The sequence below is a fragment of the Cygnus atratus genome, chromosome 6 (genome assembly GCF_013377495.2).
Source record: "Cygnus atratus isolate AKBS03 ecotype Queensland, Australia chromosome 6, CAtr_DNAZoo_HiC_assembly, whole genome shotgun sequence".
Lineage (NCBI taxonomy): Eukaryota > Metazoa > Chordata > Aves > Anseriformes > Anatidae > Cygnus > Cygnus atratus.
In genome coordinates, this window is record NC_066367.1 from 7,214,306 (window position 1) to 7,236,992 (window position 22,687).

Below are 22,687 nucleotides of genomic sequence, written 5' to 3' on the forward strand. Positions count from 1 at the left end.
CTGCCTTGTCTGATGGAGTGTGGCTCACCTGTGTCATCCCTGTGACACGCAGTTCTCCCTGCCTGGCTGGGGGAGAACATCCTTCCATGCCTGTGCAGTGCTGCCACTGAGAGCGAAGTGAGTCTGGTTGCATTGTCTGCCAGCAATAGCTTCATTTCACTGTAGGCTTTTGTCCTTCCACAAATCATCAGTGTTTAGTGTGATGGACAGCACTGAGACCTGTGTCTCATCCTATAAACTGCATATCATTGCTTTCAGCTCTGTTATCCTCTCTGATCTTTAGCTGTTTTGATTGTTAAGATAAGTCTTCCATGTCACTGGAAAGACAGACAGACAATTTCAGAGTTTAAGCCTTTAATATAAGCTGTTAAGATAGTTTCCTACGTAGTAACGTCTTAGTAGCTATCAGTAAGAGCAGTACGGCAGATGTCTGACCCTTTATGGGTAACAGTTAGCTTTCTGTGGCTAATGGAGGAAGGTCAGAGGAATGCAAACAGTTTGACTGAGGAAGCAGTGAATGGAAGGAAATTCTGCCATGGTATAGAAGAGTACTGGTGAAAGATTCTGTTTGGGCTATTAGTTAAGAAGAATGTTCTTAACTGTTCTTCACCTTCCTGAATAACCATGAAACAGAAGAAACTCCACAGAGGGACAGAATGGAGTCTTTCCTTCCTTGCTGTCCCTCAGTGGTGTTTGCCTTTTCTCTGGATAACCCCTCTTTTTCCTCCTGTCCTGGCTTGCCCTGGTTCATTACCCCTTCATTCTAACTTACAGCAATTTCTCTCTTGCTAATGAACTCCATGGTGTGTTTCTCAGCAGGGTGCAGAACTTCTGTTTCTTGCTTGGGTCACTAAATGACTCCCAAACGTAGATGAGGAAAGTCAGTAATGAGTGGTAGCCCAGGCATTCAGGAAGTAACATTACCATGGAAAAAGAAGGTGGGCTTCTAAAGCTTGTACCTAATACAGGTGCATAAATTCCCTTGCTTCTTGTGCACTAATTTAGGGTATGGTACAACACAATTTCCAGAGTGATTTCTAAATTAATCTGGGGTCTAATTTTCAGACAACAGAGCTGAAACTCAGCTGCGGAACCCTGGAGTCCTTCTGTCTCAGACTGTCCACTTCCCATTCCTCATTGGTGTCTGTAATACCAAACACCATTTCTGTGCCTCTTATTTGGCAATCTGAAGAGCATCTCTGCCAAGAGGAGTAAGGACTGATTTCCAGAAACATGAAGTAATCTGTTTTTTCACTGCACAGTGCCTGACCCTGGTATTTCTCCTTTATAATCCCATCAGGTGATAGAGTGCAACTTGCGGGCTTCACGCTCCTTCCCTTTTGTATCCAAGACTCTGGGTGTGGATTTCATTGATGTGGCCACGAAAGTGATGATTGGAAAAGAGGTTAACGAGTCAACCCTCCCCACGCTGGAGCAGCCCATTATTCCCTCCAAATACATTGGGATTAAGGTATGGTTTCAAAAAGCACACAAAAGAACAAAAACAGTGTCAGCATTTATCACATTAATAGGTTATAGTATTGTAATGCCTGGAGAACAATTTACTCATTAGCCAAGGGCCAAATTGACCCTTTCCAGTTTCTGTTACAACGTACATCGGGAATTTTAGAGACATCAAGGGAAAAATTTCCAGTGCTTATTAACAAAATCAATCTCCTTTTATTTCTTACTTTGAACCCACTCAATTATGTTTCTAAACTGCCTGAAAAATATGTACTTGTGGGATTGAATACTGAAGTTCAGGCTTTTTTGTAACGCTGTCTGAAATATGTTTGGACATGCACAAATTTATGTTTTGAGTACCGCTAGATTTTACGTTCAGGATTTGGGGTGTGGGCTGTTGGATGCATAGAATCTCCCTTATATGTATGACCAATTAGTTAAAGGGGGTGAAAGTATTGGATCCTTTGCTTTCAGTGGGGCCAAGTTTTCCCTCTTCTTAATTACTGAGCTTATACGGCACCCAAGATACCAAAGTGTACTTTAGATGTTTTTGAAAGCTTGGTGGAAGAAAAAGAATTAATTGAAGTACCTAATCATAAAAATCTAGAACAGCAGTGCAGAAAACATGATTGATAATGAAAATTGTTCATACAGACGCTTTCCAGCTTTAATAGTTCCCATAGTAAGTGAAAACTGAGGAAAAAGAAAATAGCTAACATCTTTCTGCTAATAAAATCTTCAGACCTATTAAAATGCAAGCCACATCCATGACCCAAGCCATCTCAGGTTATTGACAAGCCAGTTAGCCTGGAAGTAATTTTACACTTTATTTTGATGCCACAGATGAGTATTTTTCTGAAATTCTAATCTGAGATTTTTTTATTCTTGAGTCTCGTTTCTATAGATTTCAATTATTTAGGCTTAGGGCTCCTGTGCTGTTGTTAGCTAACCAGTCAAGAGTTTGGTTTCTCCTGGGAGTGTGGGCTACAGAAAACCCAGCTACGTTCTTGAAAACTTCACTACAAAGGCTTTTGTACTGCTGGTGTTCTGTATGGATTTGTCAGATGTAAAAAAACTGGTAATGCCTTTGGAAACGCTAAACTTTGAAAAATATTCCTGTTAAACCTGGTTCTTGTTATTTGAGCGTCATATTTTTTGTCCTCTAATGGTTTTATTGCTAGGAATATTTGCATGGAAATGGAATTTTGTTTCTCCAGCAGTTCTTAAGTGCTCTGAAAAGAGAATATGAAACTGGTTTCTTTCTCGATGTAGCTGCTCCTTTGTGAATTTGAACTCCCACCATTTTAGCTTTAGTGACTGAAATACTGTTATGCCATGTTTGCTTTCAGAGTGACACAAGTACAGCCTGACTAAGTTTAAATCCTGGGTAGAGCATCACTGACTAAGTTTTTAAATAAGATTTATTTGCAGTACCAGAGTCTGTTCCTGCTGATTCACGTTCATGCTTGTGGCAGACAAAAGTTTAGGTAACTGGTTGGAAGGCTTTTCTTGATTGTTCCCTTTCAAGGCAAAATATGCATTAAAAATGATCCACCTTGACTGTCAGAGCTTAGCTTAAGACTGTAGAGTTGGCTACTGTAAAATTTTTCCCTTACAGGAGAAACAAAACTGGTCTAAAATTCACCAAGACAGGTGATGTTTATCAACAAACCTTTCTCAGAGAAATTCTGCTGTCACATTTTAGTTGGTCATTGTTAGGTGTTGTGAAACAGCATCTGTCTTGTCTGCAGCATTACCTCAGAGACTTCCAAGCACAGAATTGTGTCTCTGGATTTAAAAGCAGAATATTTTCTAAGCATCAAGGATGTTGTCCTAATGTAAATACCTGTAGTAGTTTAAGATAGAGAAGCCCTATAGGAAGTTATTTGCTAGCAGCAAGTTGTTTTGGAATATCTGCAACATGTGGTCATTGGCTTTTTATGAGGGAGTTGTTTTGGTTTTTTTTTTTGTTTGTTTCATAGTCAAGTTAGATGAGAACTCAGAGGCTAACAAAGACTGCAGTGTCCTATATCCTCAGAATAATCATGAAGATAACCAGGAGTTATAACATATCCTTATGAAAAGTCAGAGAAGTAGTGATACGTGTTTTTTGGAGGAGAGAATAAAAAGACGTGAAAATTGTTTGCCAAGATTCAGCTACTTTCCACCAAAAGAGTGTGTTCCTGTGGAATGGTTTGATCCTGTGGATGAAAATTTCTGCCGGAGAAATGTTTTCTCAGAAAAACTTACTTGCTTCAGATAGTATCTCTTCTTGTTTCATGAATTAAACACTTCACACACTTCCTGTTTCAAAATGTGTCTTAAAAATGATAGTGGGTTATCACAGATTAGAAATCTGCTGTCAGGATGTGAGCGAGAGAGCAAGATTGCAATAGTTAAGAGGAAGATTTATTGGCGAAATAGGTGTTTATTTGTTCCAGTCCATCGAGATGCTGGGGAAGCTCCTTTGCCAAGTACTCCTTTGCTTATCAGCCTTGACCAGCGCTTCTTTTGGATTAATTCATGTCTGTCTCTTTTTGTCGCTTAAAATGTAGCTTTTTTTTTTTTTTTTTGTACTGATCCATTAAATATGGTTCATCCCCTTCTCATGCCCACCGTCTTTCTCTTACCAGGCCCCGATGTTTTCCTGGACCCGACTGAGAGATGCTGACCCTGTTCTGCGATGTGAAATGGCCTCTACTGGGGAGGTATCTTTTAGATTTTTTTTTTAACAGGTCGTCTGTAAACATGAATCTTTGAAAGTGATCTTATTGCTGCCTGAATCACAATGGCATCTGTAGCTTCTTCGGAAAATTGAAAACATCTTTCTTATCTGTAAAAACACATTGTCCTGGAAAACCCGATTGATTCAGCCACTGGATGTCCCTCTTTACCTGCATGTTGACTCCCTGACTTGGACCTGGTTGGTGTGACAGTCTGGAATGAGTTTGTCTGAGAGCTGTCAGGTTCTGGGAGGTTCTCAGTGCATCAGTCCATTTTATTAATCACCTGCTTCCTGACAGAAAAGCATGTTCAGCTTTCCAGCCCCCCCCTTGACACATACCAGAATAGCAATATCGAGATTCCAGGTCACAAGCCTTTGGTCTTGGAACATGCTAGTTACTTAAAGGCAACAACTACACGTGGGGATATTTTTGTTGTTGCCTGGTAACCATCAAGACATGTCCCAAGGCGCAAAAGGTGAGAAAGAATGAATAAAATGCAATGGTTGCAGTTTTGGCTGTCAGCAGGACGAGGGGGAGACGGGGCTGCTTTACCCGCTCTTTCTGCAGCAGGGCTGTGAGGTGCTTCTGAAATGTGTCTGGCATACAAACAGCACGCTGTAAAGGCACAGAGCTGTTCCTCTTCCTGAATAGGCTCGGCACTGATGGGAGCCCTTACCCTTCAAGAGGTACATGTTTCTGTATACACCTTTTGAAGAGATACTAGCTCACATGGAACAAAGAGGTTTGTTTGAGTTCTTCCTGATCTACCAAGAGCTTCTGCAGACATATCCAAGATACCTCTAAACTTGCTTGCTCAGTTACTTCTTGAGAAGAGTTGCAATAACAGATTTTTCTCTGGAAAGCCCGCTTGGGAAGTGATTAGATCATGAAGCTATTACATTAGGTCTTCTCTGCCATAGCTAGGCAGGTAGCAGAGCCTGGGCAGCTTCATTTGACATGAGCTTGGGTATGTCTCCATGAGCTGTTTTTGTTAGAAAAGACTTACCCTTTTAGTATGAAACTTCATTAGACCCAAATAGATGGTTAGAACAGCCTTAGGTCTCCTACATCTCTCCAGAATTACTTTATTTTGCTCTTTTTAACGTGTGGGAAATCAGTATTGCGGAAGATTTCCTTTCAATGTAGTTAATGGGCAGAAAAAAGCCAAGTGACTTCCTTATTTTCAGACCAATAATGACTACACGGAAAACATTTGCCCCCATCCACCCCCAAAAGAAGGAATAAAAATGTAACTAAGGGCAAGAATTATCCTTCTGTGCTTTATATGGAGTCAGAGATTACCTTGGTCATAAGGGAGGGATTATTAACTTTTATGAGTTGGAAAGATCCATATTCACAAATGCCATAAAATGTGACAGTTATGAAGGTCTTTCTTATGAGTGAAGTAAGTATAATAGCTCTCCTTGGGTAAAATGCTCAATTATTCCTCAAAGACATTTTTAACACACGGCTTGATTTGGGCTTGAATTTGTCACGTCTACCTGGGAGAGATGTGTTTTACTGGAAGTCTCGGTTCCTATAACAGTAGCAGACACAGTCCTGGGGGGTCCCTTCAAGTTTTGTGGGTGTTTTGGTCCCCCTGTAATATTAGGTAATCCTCTCCTGGCAGGGTGAAAGCCCCTGGCTCAAGCGTATAGGGTAGGACTCTCCACCATCTAGAAAGTCTAGGAGATGCATAACCCCTCAGGAAATCAGCACAGCAGAACGTACTGAACACTCAAGGGTGAGTTTTTAGAGAGAAGCTGAGAAACAAGTTGTCATGATTTTTTTTTCCCTCCCTTCCCTTGTGGGATTTTTGTTTGTATAGTGGTTTTTTTTTTTCCACTTCAGAAGATCTGGCAAATCACCATTTGTTCTTTGTACATGACATTCTGGTTTTTGCTCACTGTGGTAACAGTGAGACCATGAATGTGAGGGCTCACTCTGTGATGGGAAGGACCATAAGAGGAAAATGGGAGAGCGATTCTCAATCAGCCTCTTTATCTCATCTGTATATGTGTGTAGGTTTGTTATTTCAAAGAGAAAAAGCTGTGATGTTTTCTGCTTCTGCCTGTTTTTCAACAAGTGTGGAGTTGGCCAGAAAAGGCAAGGGCTGTTTTCTTTTCCTAAACTTTCAAAAAAACTCTTTCTGTCATCAGAATTCCAGATTTGGGTAAGGAACACAGCTCAGTTCTTGCAGAAATCATTATCATCTGATGGTCTGTAAGCAACTGAGCTCCACAGGCAGTTCTGAGCGATGGAGAACTGCTAAATGACTTTTAATGATTTATCAGGTTTTTACTTGTAAAAAAAAAAAATCTTATGAATTTGGCACATTTCTTTTTGTTATTTTCTTCAGTACATACTGGCATTTTGCTTGAATTTCATGAGTTTGTGAAATTCTAATGGAAAAAACATTTTTATTTATTGTGGCTTATCTTCACAAGAAACTTCCAGGAGTGCATGACAGCACAAGTGCAGTTTTATCGGAGTTTGCTGTGTCCACACACAGAAGCACGCCTGCATGCAGAACACTCACTGGTATTTAAGCATTATATAACGTTAAGCATTTTTAATGCACTTACAAACGCTGGAGCAGAAGCTGTGTGCTGCATTCACATAACTCAACAAAATCAATTGCTGTTACTCCTTGGTGTGCCGTTTGAAACTAAAGTGTTGTCTATTCCTTCGTTATTGCTTCATTAAAATAGAGATTTGTCTGCAATGATTTTCTGATTTATTTTTTCCCGTGCCTGCAGACTCTGTGCAAAAGCAGTCTTATTCTGCCTGAAGAAGTCAAAAGAGCATATTTAAATATTTTCATCTTGTTGTTTTTTAAAGCACTGTTCTTGGGTTGTTTTTGTATTCATTTTTTCCCCCCTCATGCCTTCTTCTTTGTGCCTTTTCCTAGGTTGCATGCTTCGGGGAGGATGTGTACTCTGCCTTCCAGAAAGCTATGCTTGCCACTGGGTTTACGTTTCCTAAGAAAGGAATTTTGATCGGAATCCAGGTAACTCCTAAAAACCAAAGTTGAGGAAGGACTGACAGAGGAACTGAGTAATTGTTGTCCTGTTTTCGTTCACACGTCTGTGAATGTGTTCCTCTGCAATCTGTCTGGAAGTACATTGAGACAGAGGAACAAACACAATAGGGAGATCTTTACTGGGGCTGGCCCAGTGTTTTTTCCTGTGGCTCCTGGTGGTTTCTACTGAAAGCTGCAAGAGTTTGCTGAGGGCAGGACCCTCAGATCACTGTAAGCAGAGGCTTTGAAAAATTAGAAGCCACCTTTCTGAAAGGAATAATGCATAAAGATGATCTGTTCATTGAAACCAATTGAAACCGCGTCCTGTCAGCGCACTGTTTCCATATCACAAAGCTGGACCTGCTAAGTTTTCCCCATAAATGACAGATTTAATTCCAGGCAGAGCTGAAATGTCATCCAGCAGTGCGAAAAACATGCTGCTGCTAGGTTATTATGTGGCCATAACACTGTCAAGCCACCATACCTCCACCAGGTATGGCACTGTTGCATTCCTCTCCTCACTGGAGTCACGACAGAAATTTTGGGACCACATCTTGGATATATACCCTACAGGTCCAGTGACTCCGTATCAGAGCAGACCTTGGAGTCTAGGGTTTCATCTCTTGCTGTCTACATCCCTCACAATTGCTATACGTGACAACAAGTTAAAACAGTGTAATTTCAGGAACGTCCTCCAGTGCAATGGCTTCTGCAGAGAGCCTTTACTTGAGTGAGTTCCCGATAGGTTAGCTTTAGGACAGCCCCATTCTCTTCATAGTGTTGTGTCAATAAAAAGAATATGCATTTCAGGATGGAAAGGTGGCCAGGCAGAAAAGCAAAAAGGGTTAAATCCTTATTGAGGCATAGTTACCAATGGTAGGGGATGCTGTGGGTAGATAGACTTATAAACTTTGAGGTGTATGTATGTTACTCAAAAAAAATTTAATCAGACATTTCCTCTGTAACTACAACATTCTTGGGCTGCTTAAAGACAACTGAATGCCTCCTGCCATATCCCTGTTGTGCTGGTAATAATTTTATGCCATGATTGCATAAAGCCAATAAACAAAAAAGTAGAGCCCATGAATTCTCCTGTCAGACAACGGGGGTGTGAAAAATGTGTTGGGCTGTCTGTTCCAGCAGGGGATGTAAGGGACGTGTGTGAAAAGTGGCCAGGAAGGAACATGACTTCTGCTAACACAGATCACCACTTAGTCCTTAAAAAAAAAAAAAAAAAGAAAAGAAAAAGATACACAGATTGAAGCTGTTGCTCTAAGTTACATCAAATTAGCAAAAAAGTCTTTGCTTGCTACCTGCTTTAAAACTTCAGTATGAGACTCTGGGTAGTTGATGCCTGTATATCTGATCACTGCAGTACTGGAAAAAAAAAAAAAAAAAAAAAAACAACCGGAGAAGGAAGAGCCCAGTGTCTAAAATTTAAGCTTATTTTCCTGATAACAGCTAAAAGGGAACAGGCAGCAGAGAGTAATTTTAGCTGTGGAAAGCATTTATGTAGCTTTGGTGTCAGTGTCTCTTAAACTGAGCCAAATGTTCTTTGTACAAAGGTCTTAAGGAAAAAGTAATAAAAAAATCAACCCCAAAAGCTCAAGCCCACAAACCTTTTAAAAATAACAAGATTCTGTCTTTTGTAATGAGTGGTTTACAGTTCATTTTCTTGGGAAAGAGTCTGAAAAACAACAGATCAATTGATGAAATGTCTCTTTCCATCTCGGCATATTTCTTACATAATTAAACTCTGAAACAAGAAGTGTAAAGGCAGTGCTGAGAAGCAGCTATTGCTGTACCACTCTGGAGTTTGTCCCCTACCTGCTTTTCAGTGGTCTGCTTGAAAATCTGCCAGCTCTGCAGACAGAGAGGAGAAATTAAACCTTGTAAGAAGGGAAGGTTGACATCCTGACCTGGACCCGATGCATAAGCTGTGAGTGGTCTTCCCTCAGTAAAGGCTGGAGAAAACAGAAGCCCCTCGCTGCATAGACAGGAGGCACAGGTTGGGCAGAGACCGCCAGCAGCCTGGTTCTTGTTTTAATCCCAAACATGAGGTTATATGCTTCAAACTGCAAAGGTGGCAGTGCATCCTCAGAAGGGAAATACAGGTTCAGAAGGGCAGATACCAGGACACCAATCTCCATGACTGCTCAATATTTAAGACTGCATGGCTCTGAGGGCTGATGAGGTGGAGACCCTGGCTTTCAAGCTGCAGGTGCTATTATTTCCTCTGCTGTGGATGGTCAGGTCAAAACTCCCCTTTTGGAGACTTCATTGCTTTATAATTAGCTACTTTCTCTGGTTTTTTAGGCTGGATTTTTAGGTCTTTCAGGAAGAGAAAGAAGAAGCCAAATGGTGGTAAATTCTGCTTCCCTCAGAAGTGTCTGGTTCAACATACTGAAGTTATTCAGTGTAGCGCGCATTTTTGTCCTCAGTATTAATTATGTAGGGATGGGAGGCAGCTGCCTAAGCGAGGACAAAAGTCACATAGATGCAGTTAATAATAGTAGAGAGGAAGATCTTAGCTTCCTTGCAAATGTTCTGGTCTAGGGTATTTTGCAGATCAAGAGTAGTGAACTCAGGTACTGTACCCAGCCTTGCTGAGAGCTTTCCATGTTGATGTACTCACAGTTTGCAATTCCAGTGGTAATCCTGTTTCAGTAGCCACTCAAAACTATTGCTAACAAAGCAGTCATCCTCAAGATCAAGCAGGCAAACACTCCTTCACATCTGCTGGCCAGCACCAGCTGGAACGGCGGCCAGCCTGGACCGCAAGCCCCCTGGATTGTTCCTCAGTTGTGAGCACTGCCTTGCATTGCAAACATCAAGGTTCCCCAGAATTTTAGAGGCCTTGTGCCCTCCCAGGTTAAATGGGGCATGGCTTTCTTGTTAGACGAAAGAATTGCTGCCAGTTTGTGAGAGATGATAATCTGACCTCTTTTCTTTTCACAATTCAGAGAAATCTGTGATGCTGAAACCCTGAGTCTGCCATCAAATAATTTATATTTTATGCAAGAGGAGTTGAAAAGCTCATTTTATTTTCTTTCCTGATTGGGCTATTCAGCGCTATCTCTGGGAGGGAGTGCATCTGTCTTACATCTGTGGTGGTGACCACGAGATGCGGAAAACACTAATGGAGTATTTTATTTTTAAATCCCAGCACTCCGAGTCTGTTGTTTCAAGGTAACCTTCTCCCTTGGTTCCTTAAGTATGGAAAGCATAGCATGCTCCACGGCGGATTTGGATACAGAATTCAAGATGAGCACAGAAGATGAGCTGGCTTCATTTTGAGCCTGATCTTAGTGAGAACTGGCGTAGTGGTGTTTAAAGAACTGAGGATGTAGCCCTCTACAAATAGCAAGGCATGCTAGCAAACATGAGAGAGAGGTTATAGCAGAACTTTTGCTATAATGGAAAAAGAATACTATTCTTCTGCAATAAATATCTTCCACTAAATAAATCTGCTTGTACTTTTCACCTTTAGTAACTAATGGCTTCTTACACAAGTTCTCTCAGTCAGCTTGTAAATCTGAGGCTGCTCAGATGCGAGCTGACAGCTGTAATTTCTTTTCATGGAGAGGCTGTTTTATGTGTCACAAGTGTTCAGTACATGTTTGATATAAGTTTATAATACTGTTGTGAAAGCCAGCCCCCTGACCAGAAGGCAGAACGGTTCTCTCTGACTGGGAAGCTGCCAACCCTGTCACACTGTATATTTATATTCTCCAGTTAGTGTAGAAAGCAGGATGGCTTCAGAATGAGGTTCTTTCCAAAGCCTATACTGCTCAAAAAAAACCCCCTGTTGACTCATTTTCTTTGTAGGAAATAGTTCACCCTTCAAAATGTTGCACTCAGCCATAAAGGTTAAGCCATGAGTAGCTTGAGAAGGGAGCTTGCAGTAATCTGACTTGCAAAATGGCCGTATGAGGCTGAAGTTATAAGCAAAGTTCAGCCAGGCTTGGCAGTGAGTAGGGCGTGTGCTGCTTCTGATCTTTTCATTGCTGTACCTTCAACGTCCAGACAAAAGTTATGCTGGGATCAAATGTTTGCTCATCAGTTGCTCTAAAGTGGCTTGTTCACATGCAGGTGTCTACAGGAGGTCATCTTATCTCTATTTCTTCTAAATGATGTTAGATCTAGGTGTGCAGCCTGAATCTTTCACGGGTGCCCGAAGTACCTGGCATTCACATCCTCATGGGAACAGGGTGTTCCTGTCTCCTGAGTGGTTTTGTGTTTGCCATTTCCATGTGGCCATGGGAGTTAAAAATGAACTTGTGTATATATGGGCTCTTCGTCATGGTAATCTGCAAACAGAGCACCCATAGGCAGCCCAATGCCTGTTCATGCTGTTTGCCAGAATAGAAGGCTAAATGTTTGAGCAGTGTTAGAAAAGATGTTTAATTAAGAGTAGAAGAGACTCTGGTTTGTGTATTTGAGAAGACAATTACTCTAGTATTTCATATACAGGGCTGTTTTGTAATTGCAGTAGAAATTAATATGGGAACGCCCTGGTGTTGTAATGAAACATGTCTCAGCTGAGAGTGACTCTGGGCTTTGGGATCCAGACAGTTTTCTTGGAGTGGCACTGGACAGGCATGTTCAGCCATGTGTGCATACACATGCTGAGTACAGAAAGGTGTATTTGTCTCTGCACAGGCTGGAGGAACTCTGCGTTGGCATACAAAATCCTGTTTCTAAATCCTAGCTTTGATACTTCATCTAATTATATTCCTTTTTCAGAAGTCCTTCCGCCCCAAATTCCTCAGTGTAGCAGAACTGCTGTGTGAGGAGGGCTTCAAGGTAGGTGGTTTCAGTTATTTAGAGCTAGAGAGTTTTCAAAATTTGAAACATACTCAGCCTTCCATAGGAATGGGAGAACTTGGGAGTTTATTTGGAGACAGAAAAAAAAGGAAACTTTCGAAGTACAACAGGGATTTTTAGCTGAGTGATCTGTCAAGTCAGTAGGTATCACCCAACTAAAAGTTTTCATGATCATTAAATTGAACAAGCAGGCCTAAGTCACAAGTCATGGCAAGAACAACCTTGGCTCTGCTATCTGCCAGCAGCCAGGGTGTCACACTAAAAAAAATAAGTTTTCCAAGAAACAAACAAACAAAAAAAGTCAGGAAGAGGAAGAAGGACTTTCTTGTTATATGGAGAGAAAGTCTTCACAGTGCTTCATCTTCAGTGATACTCACAAGCTGCAGACGTAGGAAATTTGAGGTGTTTACATCCCTTTTGTAATTGCATCATTTTGAATCCACATACTTACTGAAAGTTAACAACATGACCACAGAAGACTGGGGAGAGGTTTATAGTATTAAGTATTTAAGCACTATTTTCCTCAGTGGCATTAGTGTAACTACTGGATTTACAGTTTTGCCTTTCAAAACTTAGTGCCAGGTAGAAGAAAAAAAAAAAAGGGCAAAAAAAGTCATAAGCAGTTGAACGTAAGCCCTATTGAAATTCAGAGGGATTTAGGTTTTCCTAAGTCACTTAACAGTTTCTGGATGTGTTACTACTATTCACTGACTGTCATCTATCAGCAGACAATAGATAACAGAAAGTTGGGAAAGTCATGCTCTTCTGTGTGTGTCTCTTTATGTGGAGAGATGCCCTTGTGATGAAAAATGCCATCCAAAATCACCTCTGACAACAAGATTTGTGTGTTGGGTCATACTCACATGAGTTAAATGAAACGTTTCCGTATTATGAGGCACACGGTAACCTTTTCTTTTCCCTCAACAGCTTTATGCCACAGAAGCAACCTCTGACTGGCTCAATGCAAACAGTATCCCAGCAAACCCTGTGGCATGGCCATCACAGGAAAACCAGCATCCCAGCCTCCCTTCAGTCAGGAGGTAGGAGTGATTCTCACCTTGTTGAAATTGCATTAACATCCAGGATATCAAGTACAAGGGGCAAATTTGTGGTCCTGTTGGGATCACTAATAGTGATTTAACGGGACTTCAGGATTCAGTGCAAAAATTTTACCTGATCGTGCCTGGAATTGGGACAGCAGGGAGGTTTTAGCTTAATTAACGGACATCTCGTTGAACAGTCCTATTTAATACAGCATGGATGTGTTGCTCCATGTTACGTTTCAATGCAAAAGTATGTGGGATCTAGATATGTAGCCTGTAATAACTGTCCATCCCACCTTTAACAGAGTTGTTCTGAGCTGTGTGAAGGCCAAATATTGCTTCGTATCAATGAATAGAACAGAAATAAAGCCCAAATTCTTGAGTCCTGGCTTAGTGCCTCAACCCTCCCTTCTTGGGATGTAAGACTTGACATCAAAAACCAAATGCGAATGAAAATTTTCAGTGTTGTTTACCTGCATGCCTTTGTATTCATCACAGATTTTCATTAAGCAAGATACACTGTGATACTATCTTGTGCATTGTTTCTTCAGGCTGATAAGGGATGGGAAAATAGATCTGGTGATTAACCTGCCCAACAGCAAAACCAAGTTTGTCCATGATAATTACATGATCCGGAGGATGGCTATTGACAGCGGGATTGCTCTACTCACTAACTTCCAGGTACTTCCCATGTTGTTCTTAGTCAGAGGAACCTTCAGAGCTTTGAAGCACTTGAAGCACTAGGTTCCAGTATATTTGGACCCTCGTTATTTCTGATAAATAATAATGTGCCAGAAAATCAGGGCAACACAATTGCTTGAGTGTATTTTCCTTTTGTTGTTGTGCAAAATAACATTGCTCAAAATCGAACATAGAGGAAAAAATTATCTTGGGTCCTGTAATGCAGCTGAAATTGTTGCTGTATCATTTTCAATTCAGAGCAAACTTCTTGCACAGGATTCCCTGCAACATGTTTAAATTATGTACAGAAAGAATTTTTTAGTGGGGTGTTTTTCTAGTTCATGGTTCTTAAAGCTTCAAGCAGGATGTAGTTGAGCTTTCTTGAATGACCCATGGGTCAATCCAGTTCCAGAGTACCATCCAAACGGAATTGCTGCCTGTGTATTTAGTCCTGTTGTAGTCCCCAGTTGCAAGTTGTTATGTGTTTGTAGCTCCTGACAAACCCCATTCACGTACTGATAGGGGAAGGGATAATTAGAAATGAAAGTGGGACTCCTGCTGCCCAGGGTAGCTTGACTTCCTTTGCAAGTGGCTTCAACTGTCACAAAAAGACCTCATCTAGCTCTCACACAGCAGCCAAATTCCCCTTGATTTCACTGGGCACTGATGTAGAACCCAGTGACTTGAGCTTGTGTCCAGCTGTGAAAAATCTTCTGCTGTGATTGGAGTGAGTGGAGAGCAGAGGGAGTGCCAAGCTCAAAGTTCCTAGACAGGATAATGCCAAACATAATTAGCAGGAATGGGGAATTGAAGACCCATCCTCTGCCTCCTAGCAAAACACACACTGACAGCCAAAACAGGGCTTCTAGCCAAAATTTATTACCACACCTGCTTGATGCAGGTGAGCACTTTTGATTACAGAGTTTGAGTTTGAGAAGAACAGCCCTGTGTTCTCTTAAAGGCTTGGGTGGTAGGGGGAACAACAGCTCTCACGGGACAGAACCGTCTTGCCAAAGCAGCCCAGCAGCTCTGCATCCCTCCAGATGGGCAGGAGGGCTCCAGCATGCTGGAGCCAACAGCTATGTGAAGCCACCTTGAAATTGGTATCAGTATGGATGGACTAGAGGAGTGGACCTGCACAGGGGACGGTGTAGAAGTGTGGTGCCTGCTCTTAGTCTTCTGCAGAAGGCTTTGCAATGCTCAGTCCTCCTCTGCTTTGTATTGACAGGTGACAAAGCTTTTTGCTGAAGCTGTCAAATACTCTGGGAAATTGGACTCCAAGAGTCTCTTCCACTACAGACAGTTTGACAATGGAAATGCTGCATAGAAGAGCGATGTCCAGCCTGCTATCTTACTGCTTCTGGCACCATGGGAGAGGGGATCTCAGATCATCCACCTAACCGTGCATTTTATAGCATCTGCACTGTTTGTCTTCCCAGCTTACACAAACTAATTCCCAGTGAATACTTCTGATTGTTCATTGGAAACCCATCCTCTCCTCAGCCTCTCCATCGTCTTGTCTCCATTTCCACTTAGGAACAAATATTACTTACTAGATGGGTAGATTTGGACACCACCATAGCAGAGGAGATGGAAGGAGATACAAATGCTCCTATATGGGAGTAGCTTTTGATGACCAAGCCTGTTTCTTAGAAAGACCTTTTTTGGGTCCATACTCCCAGCTGTTCTCATGCTGAACTGCTGTAGCCTGGCCCCAAACTTCCATAGCAAGATCTGTAGCTCCTTTATATAATATATACTTCATACAATGATTAGAAATCCTCCTGCTCAACTTATACCATGGACACCTGTCATGGTACAGAACTGCTGAGGGTGTTGGGTGTGATAGAAGCTCTTTAAAGATAAAGGAACACAAATTCCCCACGATTCCCTGCAGTAGCTAAGGGGCATGATTCACCTACTTTTGTTTGTTTTATTAACTCTGGCTAAGCATCTTCTTCTGCAGCCTGCAGATCTGATGAGAGACAGAGGCTACATGTGTGTACTGGAATTGCTTCCACATTTTGCTTAGTCCTTCAGGCTGTTATTATTACTATTTTTTAAATTCTAGCTCATCATTCTGAATTCAAGCTGCCATCACTGTATCATAAAAGCTCTCAGCTTTGTGTCTGGCTTCAAAAGTGGGGAACTCCCCAAAGACATCTTTGTACTGTGACTGGGCATTAAAATTGAATCTTCTCAGAATGAGGTGAAGGTGTCGCAGTGCTTTAACCCTTGCAGCTAAGCGACCCCTTCACTTTCACTCCAGCCTTCTCTGCTGCTTTTTCAGCTCTAGCAATGCCTGCAAATGCTGCCCACAGAGCAGACTCCCACTGTGCCACCTGTTGCACATTATCATGTACTGGTAGCACAGCAGAAGGCTTTAGCAGCTCCATGGCCAACAGTGCTTCATCCTACGTACGTATGCAGCAGACGCTGTACCTGCCCCTAAGTGTTTACCAGCTAGGGTCCACACATTTGTCTTTTTTCCCCCATGTTGCAGTATGTGCACAGTATACCCTGGAGCCGGAAGATTCAAAGTTGGACTAACGCTAAAACATTTCAGGAAGGTTACTAAATCTGATGAGAGCTGTTACTGAAAGGTGCAAAGGAAGGGACAGAGGCTGTGATGACTTTGGGTACCCTGGAGACCCCCGAACAATTGATGCTGAGTGCCAGGACCAAATTTAGAGCTAGGTGTAGACTTTATTCCTGATCTGGTTGATATTCTAAGTGTTCTGATTGTGGGCTTGTCGTCAGGACTAACTTCTGCGATGAACACAATCCTGTCTGCTGTGCATAGGGAGAGCTTTTGCACTTCTAGAGTAGAAATGTTATTAAACAAACAAACAAAAACAAAATCAAAAAACAAAACCACCAATCCAGAAGAGGCCAGAGCCATCAACTGTTCACCCATTCAGCTGTGAAAGGAATGACTAATGGTGCTTAATGAAGCAGTACTCTCTAAATGCATCCTGCACTTTTTTTTTTCCAGTGGCAAAAATCCCATTAACAACTGGTGTCATCTCACATCTTCCCAGCCTGTCTTTACCTCTATTACTGAACAAAGTGACATCTTCAAATGTCTGTATTCTCTTGTTCTTTTTTTTCTATTTTGTAACTTTCCTCGTGAGCTGAAAATGAAATAAATGCCCTGGATTGTCACAGCCACTCATTCTCGAAATCTTCATTTTTTTAATAAAAAGGTTTGTTGTTTTTTAAGCACTGATGAGAAAGCTCTACGTGTACATCTATCTATACAGTCCTGTTATTTATTGCAGCAGCTGCAGGTACTTAAACCAGAGCTTCTTTGGTGTCCACAGACTCTCATAAAATTAGAGTGGAATTTAGTAGAGAAACACACCAGGGCTGAATATATGCTGAGTACTCTGTAATTATGCATTAGGGTTAACATTTTGCTGCTGGTGCTAAACACCAGTCCCTTCCCTGCTCCTCCAAAGCAGGTGTCACTAATACGCTCCCCACTTAAGCAGACCCATACATCATCCTGAGCTGTGCTTTCCTACATCTCCTTTTGGTGTCTCTTCTCCTTCCCCTGCTGAAGAAAAAAGTTTTTGTTTCCCCCAGCTGATGTAAGATAAACTGTACCATGTGTAAAGGTCAGGAGGAGCCAGGAAGTCATCCCCAAGCTTACCTTGTGCCAACACTGAATGCTAATTTTTTCTCTATATCCTTTTCTTCTTTGCAGTAACGAAGGGGCCGACACTATAGGAAAATTTTTAAATACTTACAGTTGTTGGGATCAATGCAGATGTGTAAAAAAAGTTACAATTAGTATCTTTTCTACCATGTTTATCTCTGCTTTCAACAGATTCTGCCTTATAAATATCTGTCTTATTAATCTTGTGGAGAGTGACAATGACTGATGAAAGAAGATACTGTTCAGAGCAAGAAAAGGCCATTTGCTAATCTATGAGCTGTCAAATTGTTTTATGCTTTTTTAGTGTCTTCAAAAAAGGGATGATAAAGAGACACGTGAAGGTATAAGAGACTGAAGCACAACTTCTGAGATCAGCACAATAAAATGTGGCAAGAGCCATGCTGAAATAAGGTTCCTTCTTATTTTAATAACAGGGATGTGTTTTTCTCAGTAGTCTATCTGCTGAGTCACTCCCTGGAGCTGTCTCTCTCCAAGGGTGCTAAGTGCTAGGAAGCTCTGGAAGCTAGACTTAGGGAGGTCAGGATCGTCACCCAGTTCAGCTCCCTGGATTTACTCCTCTGCAGTTAGCATCGTTTAAATCACTTGGAGATTGGAGCAAAGATAGTTTGGCGTATTGAAAGAAAGAAGCAAAGAGTGTAAGAGAGGGAAGACAACTCTGTGCTATTACTTTCTGCTTTCTTGGCAGAGGTCTTAGAACACAGGGAGAGGAAGGTGTATGCTTTATGTAAGCGAAACAAGCAGTGGAAATCTTGGGAAACTTATTTGCTCCACTTGTAACTGTCAAAATCAGGTTTCTGAAAGTCAGAGGAAGTACACAAGTAGGAAAGACTTCATGATCTGAAAAAGCTCTTGGCAGCGAGCAGAGCAATGCCTTGTTTGGCTTTCAGGTTTTGCTGGGCTGCATTTTTAGTTAAAAAGCCTGTTTGTGCATGGGTTCTCTATGCTTGCATCAGAGGCATCTAGCAGTCTGGCTGGGAGCTTACCACCTCTATGTCTGTATGGTAAAGTGATTCATAAAAGCAAGGAAGGGATTGTTAGCACTATACCAAAACCCACAGCTGCAGTGTGCAGTATCAGCGGCTTGGTGCGTGCCTTCTGCCTGTATCCCTGCCAGATGCAAACAACCACGAGCAGGAAGTTGGGCTCGGGGAACAGCTGAGATGAGGTGGTAAAAGGAAAGAGCACCTCTGTCTCCTCCTGTTTATAGCATTTATAACACCAAATCATGGTCAGAGCAGCCCTTGACCTTGGGAAGCTTTCAGCAGACATAATTACTGCTGTTGTCTCTGCAAGGACAGGAGGCACTGCAATGCTATATGAAGCATGCAAGTGCTACTGCTGTAGCCATCTGCAGGACGTTGAGATCTGCTGCCAAATATTACCCAAAGCTTCTGGTTTTGTTCCTACTGCATCTTAACGTGTAATACTGCATAATGCAATTTATAGGGAATAATCTAGTTACAGTGGAACATTTGTTTCACTCTTACCATTGAATAGAATTTAAATACGAACCTTTTAATTTGTCTTAATTAAATGGAGAACGTGATATTTTGTCATTAGCTAGGTAGGCTAAACTCTACCTCATCCTCATAATTAAAATATATTGAATTCAGCAGAGTGATAATACCAGTTGAGATAAACTCTTTTAATTCAGGGAAATTTGCAAAGATGAAACTGAGAGACAAAAGCATTTGTTGCAAATCACGTTCGAGCGTTATGATAATGTGCTTTAGGGAAATGACAAATATTTGTTAGGGAGTAAACCAGTGCTTTGGGGTTATCACAATCTTGGATGAATGCTCTGGTTCATCTAAACTGGTATCCAAGAGCAGCAAGTACCAACTGCTTTACAGGGAGCTGCGAGGAGTGCTGAGAGTTTGTAGTTCTGGCACAACTCATTTTACCAAGGTACGTTTCTTGTTATTAAAGGTCAAGCTTTTACTCCTGAAGCATGAAATTTCTTAAACACTCCAGATCTGGTTTCTGTCAGTCTCTACTGAGTTGCTAACACTGGTGCAAAGCCAGCATAATGTGCTGATTTTATGCTGCTTTTAGCCTCTGGTGTAAATGATTGCCCAAGTTATTTATTAAAGAGAATCAGATGCTTTTTTTCAGGAAAAAAAACATTTGCTCTTCCAGTTCTAGAAAATCTTGTTCTTTTTTCTGATTTCCTGAGCATTACTAAATACTGCCAAGCTCTTGTACTCCAAGATCTCTTATAGTAATGAGACCTCATTAGAGCTTAAAATGGCCCCCTGCTATTCACCATCTCTGAGAGAGAGGCATTATAGTCCATGCCCTTACGACAGAAGCATCTTAGAGCAACTTTTGGAAAAGTGGGTTATGTTTTGACTAAGCATCATGTGGCATGGGATGAAATGTTTGCTACCTTTCATGATTCATTGGAGACAGAATGGTGAAGATGGGAAATACGATGACATGGTCAAAAGCTGACCTTTGCTGAGGATCAAACCTGAGCCTTTAGTCAAATTTTAAATGTATTGATGTGGCCAGCTGAAAGCAAATACATAGCGTGTTCTTACTGCAGGCAGGTCTGAGTTCTTAGTGTATCCTAAATAAGTGTAAAAGTCTTTCATAGTGCTTCCAGCAGCTATAAGGGTACCAGTGTTTATCTGTTTTGCAGCTTAGCCTGTTAATCCTGAACGGAAGGCCTCAGCAGTCCTGTATCATTGACATCTCCTTCTAAGATGCTACATGGACACCCAGCACGTAGTGCCTCAGTAATATGGGGAGTGTCTCCTGTGCAGTGTTCATGCGGACAACAAAATACGGCTGTTAGATCTTGGCAGAGGTAAGCAAAGGCGTTCTGTAAACGTGGAGAGGAGGAGGTATGTGCCCATGATATCACGGACACCAGTAACGTGTAGTACAATAATTAACTATCTGAACACTGTGCAGGTAGACAGAGAAAATGCAGACTCCTAAGGGCACTTAGGCACAGGTCCCAGAGGGCGTAGATAAAGAGTATTGGGGAAGAAGGACTGATGTTTAAGCTACTGGGCAGATTCCAGATTTGTTAGCTTACATTTATTAGTAAATGCTTTTAAGTCATTTCTGATAGATACAATAGAATCACAGTTTGAAAAGGCTAGAAGATACTTCAACTGCAAGAGAAGTCAGGCTCTGTACATATCTGGGAGAGAAAATGAGTGGAGCATCAAAATGAGACATACCAGAGTTTAACTGATGGTCCTTCTCCATCCTCGTGCAGTTCAGGCTGGGTGAGAGGAGATATGCTGCTAGACTGAAGGGGAAATAGTTTATTTCAAACTTCTCAGTGCCATCAGGTCCAGGGAAAGAATGAATATGGGCCACGGCCCTGTCACCCCAGAGCAGGAGCTACTTGCTTGTGCTGTGTTCCGGGCTAGCAGCAGTGTTACTCCCCAACCAGAGCTCTCCTACAGCTCCAAAATGAGTGCGTGACGAAAAAACCACTTGCAATTTCTGTTCTTACTAGCATGAATGTAGCTGAAATGAAGCTGGAGACATCCAGCTGTTCTGAGATGGGAGAAGAGTACCTCTGAACACATAATAAAGATCTGAAACCTCGGCAGAAAGGAAAATGCCAATTATACGAAAGCATATCCAAGAGCTGAGTTGCTCAAAGGTTGTTTTTCTGTCCTGTGTGAATCTAAACTAACTGCAGTAGCACCATTTCATGTATCGGTGTAAGCAGAGTATAATGTATCTTAACTAAAAGATGATTTTTTTTTTAATTAACTGCAGGAAAAACAGCCTCAACAAATTCTGTTCGCTATCTGCCATCAAGAAAAGCCTATTAACAATAATTGTTGGGTTTTTAGTTTTCAAAGAACCCATAATTAAATTTTATTGTCTCATAAGTGATTAGAATTAATTGCTTCCACACAAGCTCTGGTGCTCATTATCTGCTTTAAATTGGGAGTGGCTTTTTGCAGGATTCCTTCATTTACCACAATCCCTTTCTGTTATGTTCCTCACAGAGTAAATCCGTTGCTCTGAGGAGTTACAAAAAAAAAAAGACAGGTGTTGATTTATCTTCTTCAACAGATTGGGATTAAGTGAACAGAATGGCTTCTCCCAATGTTTAAACACAAATATTTTGTTTTGCAGGGAAGGTGATGGAGAAATCCACTGCCACATGGGTTAGGTTTTCACACTCATGCATTGGGACTGAGTGCCATATTTGAATTCTCCTTTAAGTGGTTTTGTGGTGCTAATCTGAGGATTAATCCCGCGTAGGGGAGAAAATGTTTTACACATTTGCTCATGCGCTGCGGTGTGGTAGTTGGCTTTAGTTACACTGTTACACTGATTTAAGACCCCTTTCTCACTAGTTTGCTGGGCTTGACTCTGCCCTTCCAATCCTTAGAGCTGTGCCTTTTATTAAACTTGATTTTGGGTACTGGGTGGGACTTGCAAATCCTCCAGCCCTCCCATGGCATCAGAGTATGCCTTGGCAGACCAGCCACATCTCATTCTTTGTCCGTACTCATCCCTTGCCTGTTGGGGTTTGCCTGAGAAAGCTCCTACTGCCCCTTGATTTGCAGTGTCCAGGGCCCTTCTAGCCAGCACGAAAGGATCAGGGTGTAATTCCTGGTCTTCCCCTGTTGCATGGCATTCATTTCACTGCTTGTGTTCCCTTCCCACCCGGTAACTGTTTGTATTGGAAGGTGTCTGGAAAAGGAACTTGGTTTTAATCCTACATTAGCTCTCTCAAACACTATCTGGGCAGGCCAGGATCCCAAGCCTCCTGTCCAAGAGTCTCTAACCCACGTACCAGCTTCCAGGAGCCGCAGGCTGAGGGCACTGCTTACAGCAGTGCTCCTGGGGCTCAACTGAAGAGCAGGGCTCCTCGTCCTCACGCTTTTTTGTGGGTTGCTCTTCAAAACACACATCCTGCAGCCTTTCCCTCCACGCACAGTGGAACCGTTTTGCCTTACATCTCTGATATTAAAGTGTAGCAACAGGCAGCTGTATAAAATCCATTTAGAGAGAGAACCCAATCCAAATTCATCCCTAGGCTCCTCACATGTGGTTGTTCTCCACTGCGGAGAGGACAACTTAAGGATGCCTGAATCATTAGAGGGCACTGTGTAAGGCATCTGGTGAAGGGGGTTGTATAAGAACTGTATAAAATAGAATATTACAGTGTTTAATACAGTGTGACTTCACTCTTAGACTGTATTTTTAGAGGGTTAGAGTGCTTTAGAGGATGAATTTAGAAGGAGATGTTTTCTCT

General features: G+C 41.8%; 1 protein-coding gene across 1 annotated transcript in view; it reads left to right on the top strand.

Annotated features, from left to right (window-relative positions):
- CPS1 (carbamoyl-phosphate synthase 1) overlaps nucleotides 1-15,116 on the top strand; it is a 91,452-nt gene extending 76,336 nt beyond the window's left edge. Inside the window, exons 32-38 of the mRNA XM_035571114.1 lie at nucleotides 1,301-1,471; nucleotides 4,098-4,172; nucleotides 7,102-7,200; nucleotides 11,959-12,018; nucleotides 12,967-13,079; nucleotides 13,634-13,763; nucleotides 14,992-15,116. Coding sequence (XP_035427007.1) covers nucleotides 1,301-1,471; nucleotides 4,098-4,172; nucleotides 7,102-7,200; nucleotides 11,959-12,018; nucleotides 12,967-13,079; nucleotides 13,634-13,763; nucleotides 14,992-15,090 — 747 coding nt within the window. The 3' untranslated portion in view covers nucleotides 15,091-15,116. The remainder of the gene's footprint in view (nucleotides 1-1,300; nucleotides 1,472-4,097; nucleotides 4,173-7,101; nucleotides 7,201-11,958; nucleotides 12,019-12,966; nucleotides 13,080-13,633; nucleotides 13,764-14,991) is intronic.
- Nucleotides 15,117-22,687: the final 7,571 nt, after the last annotated feature.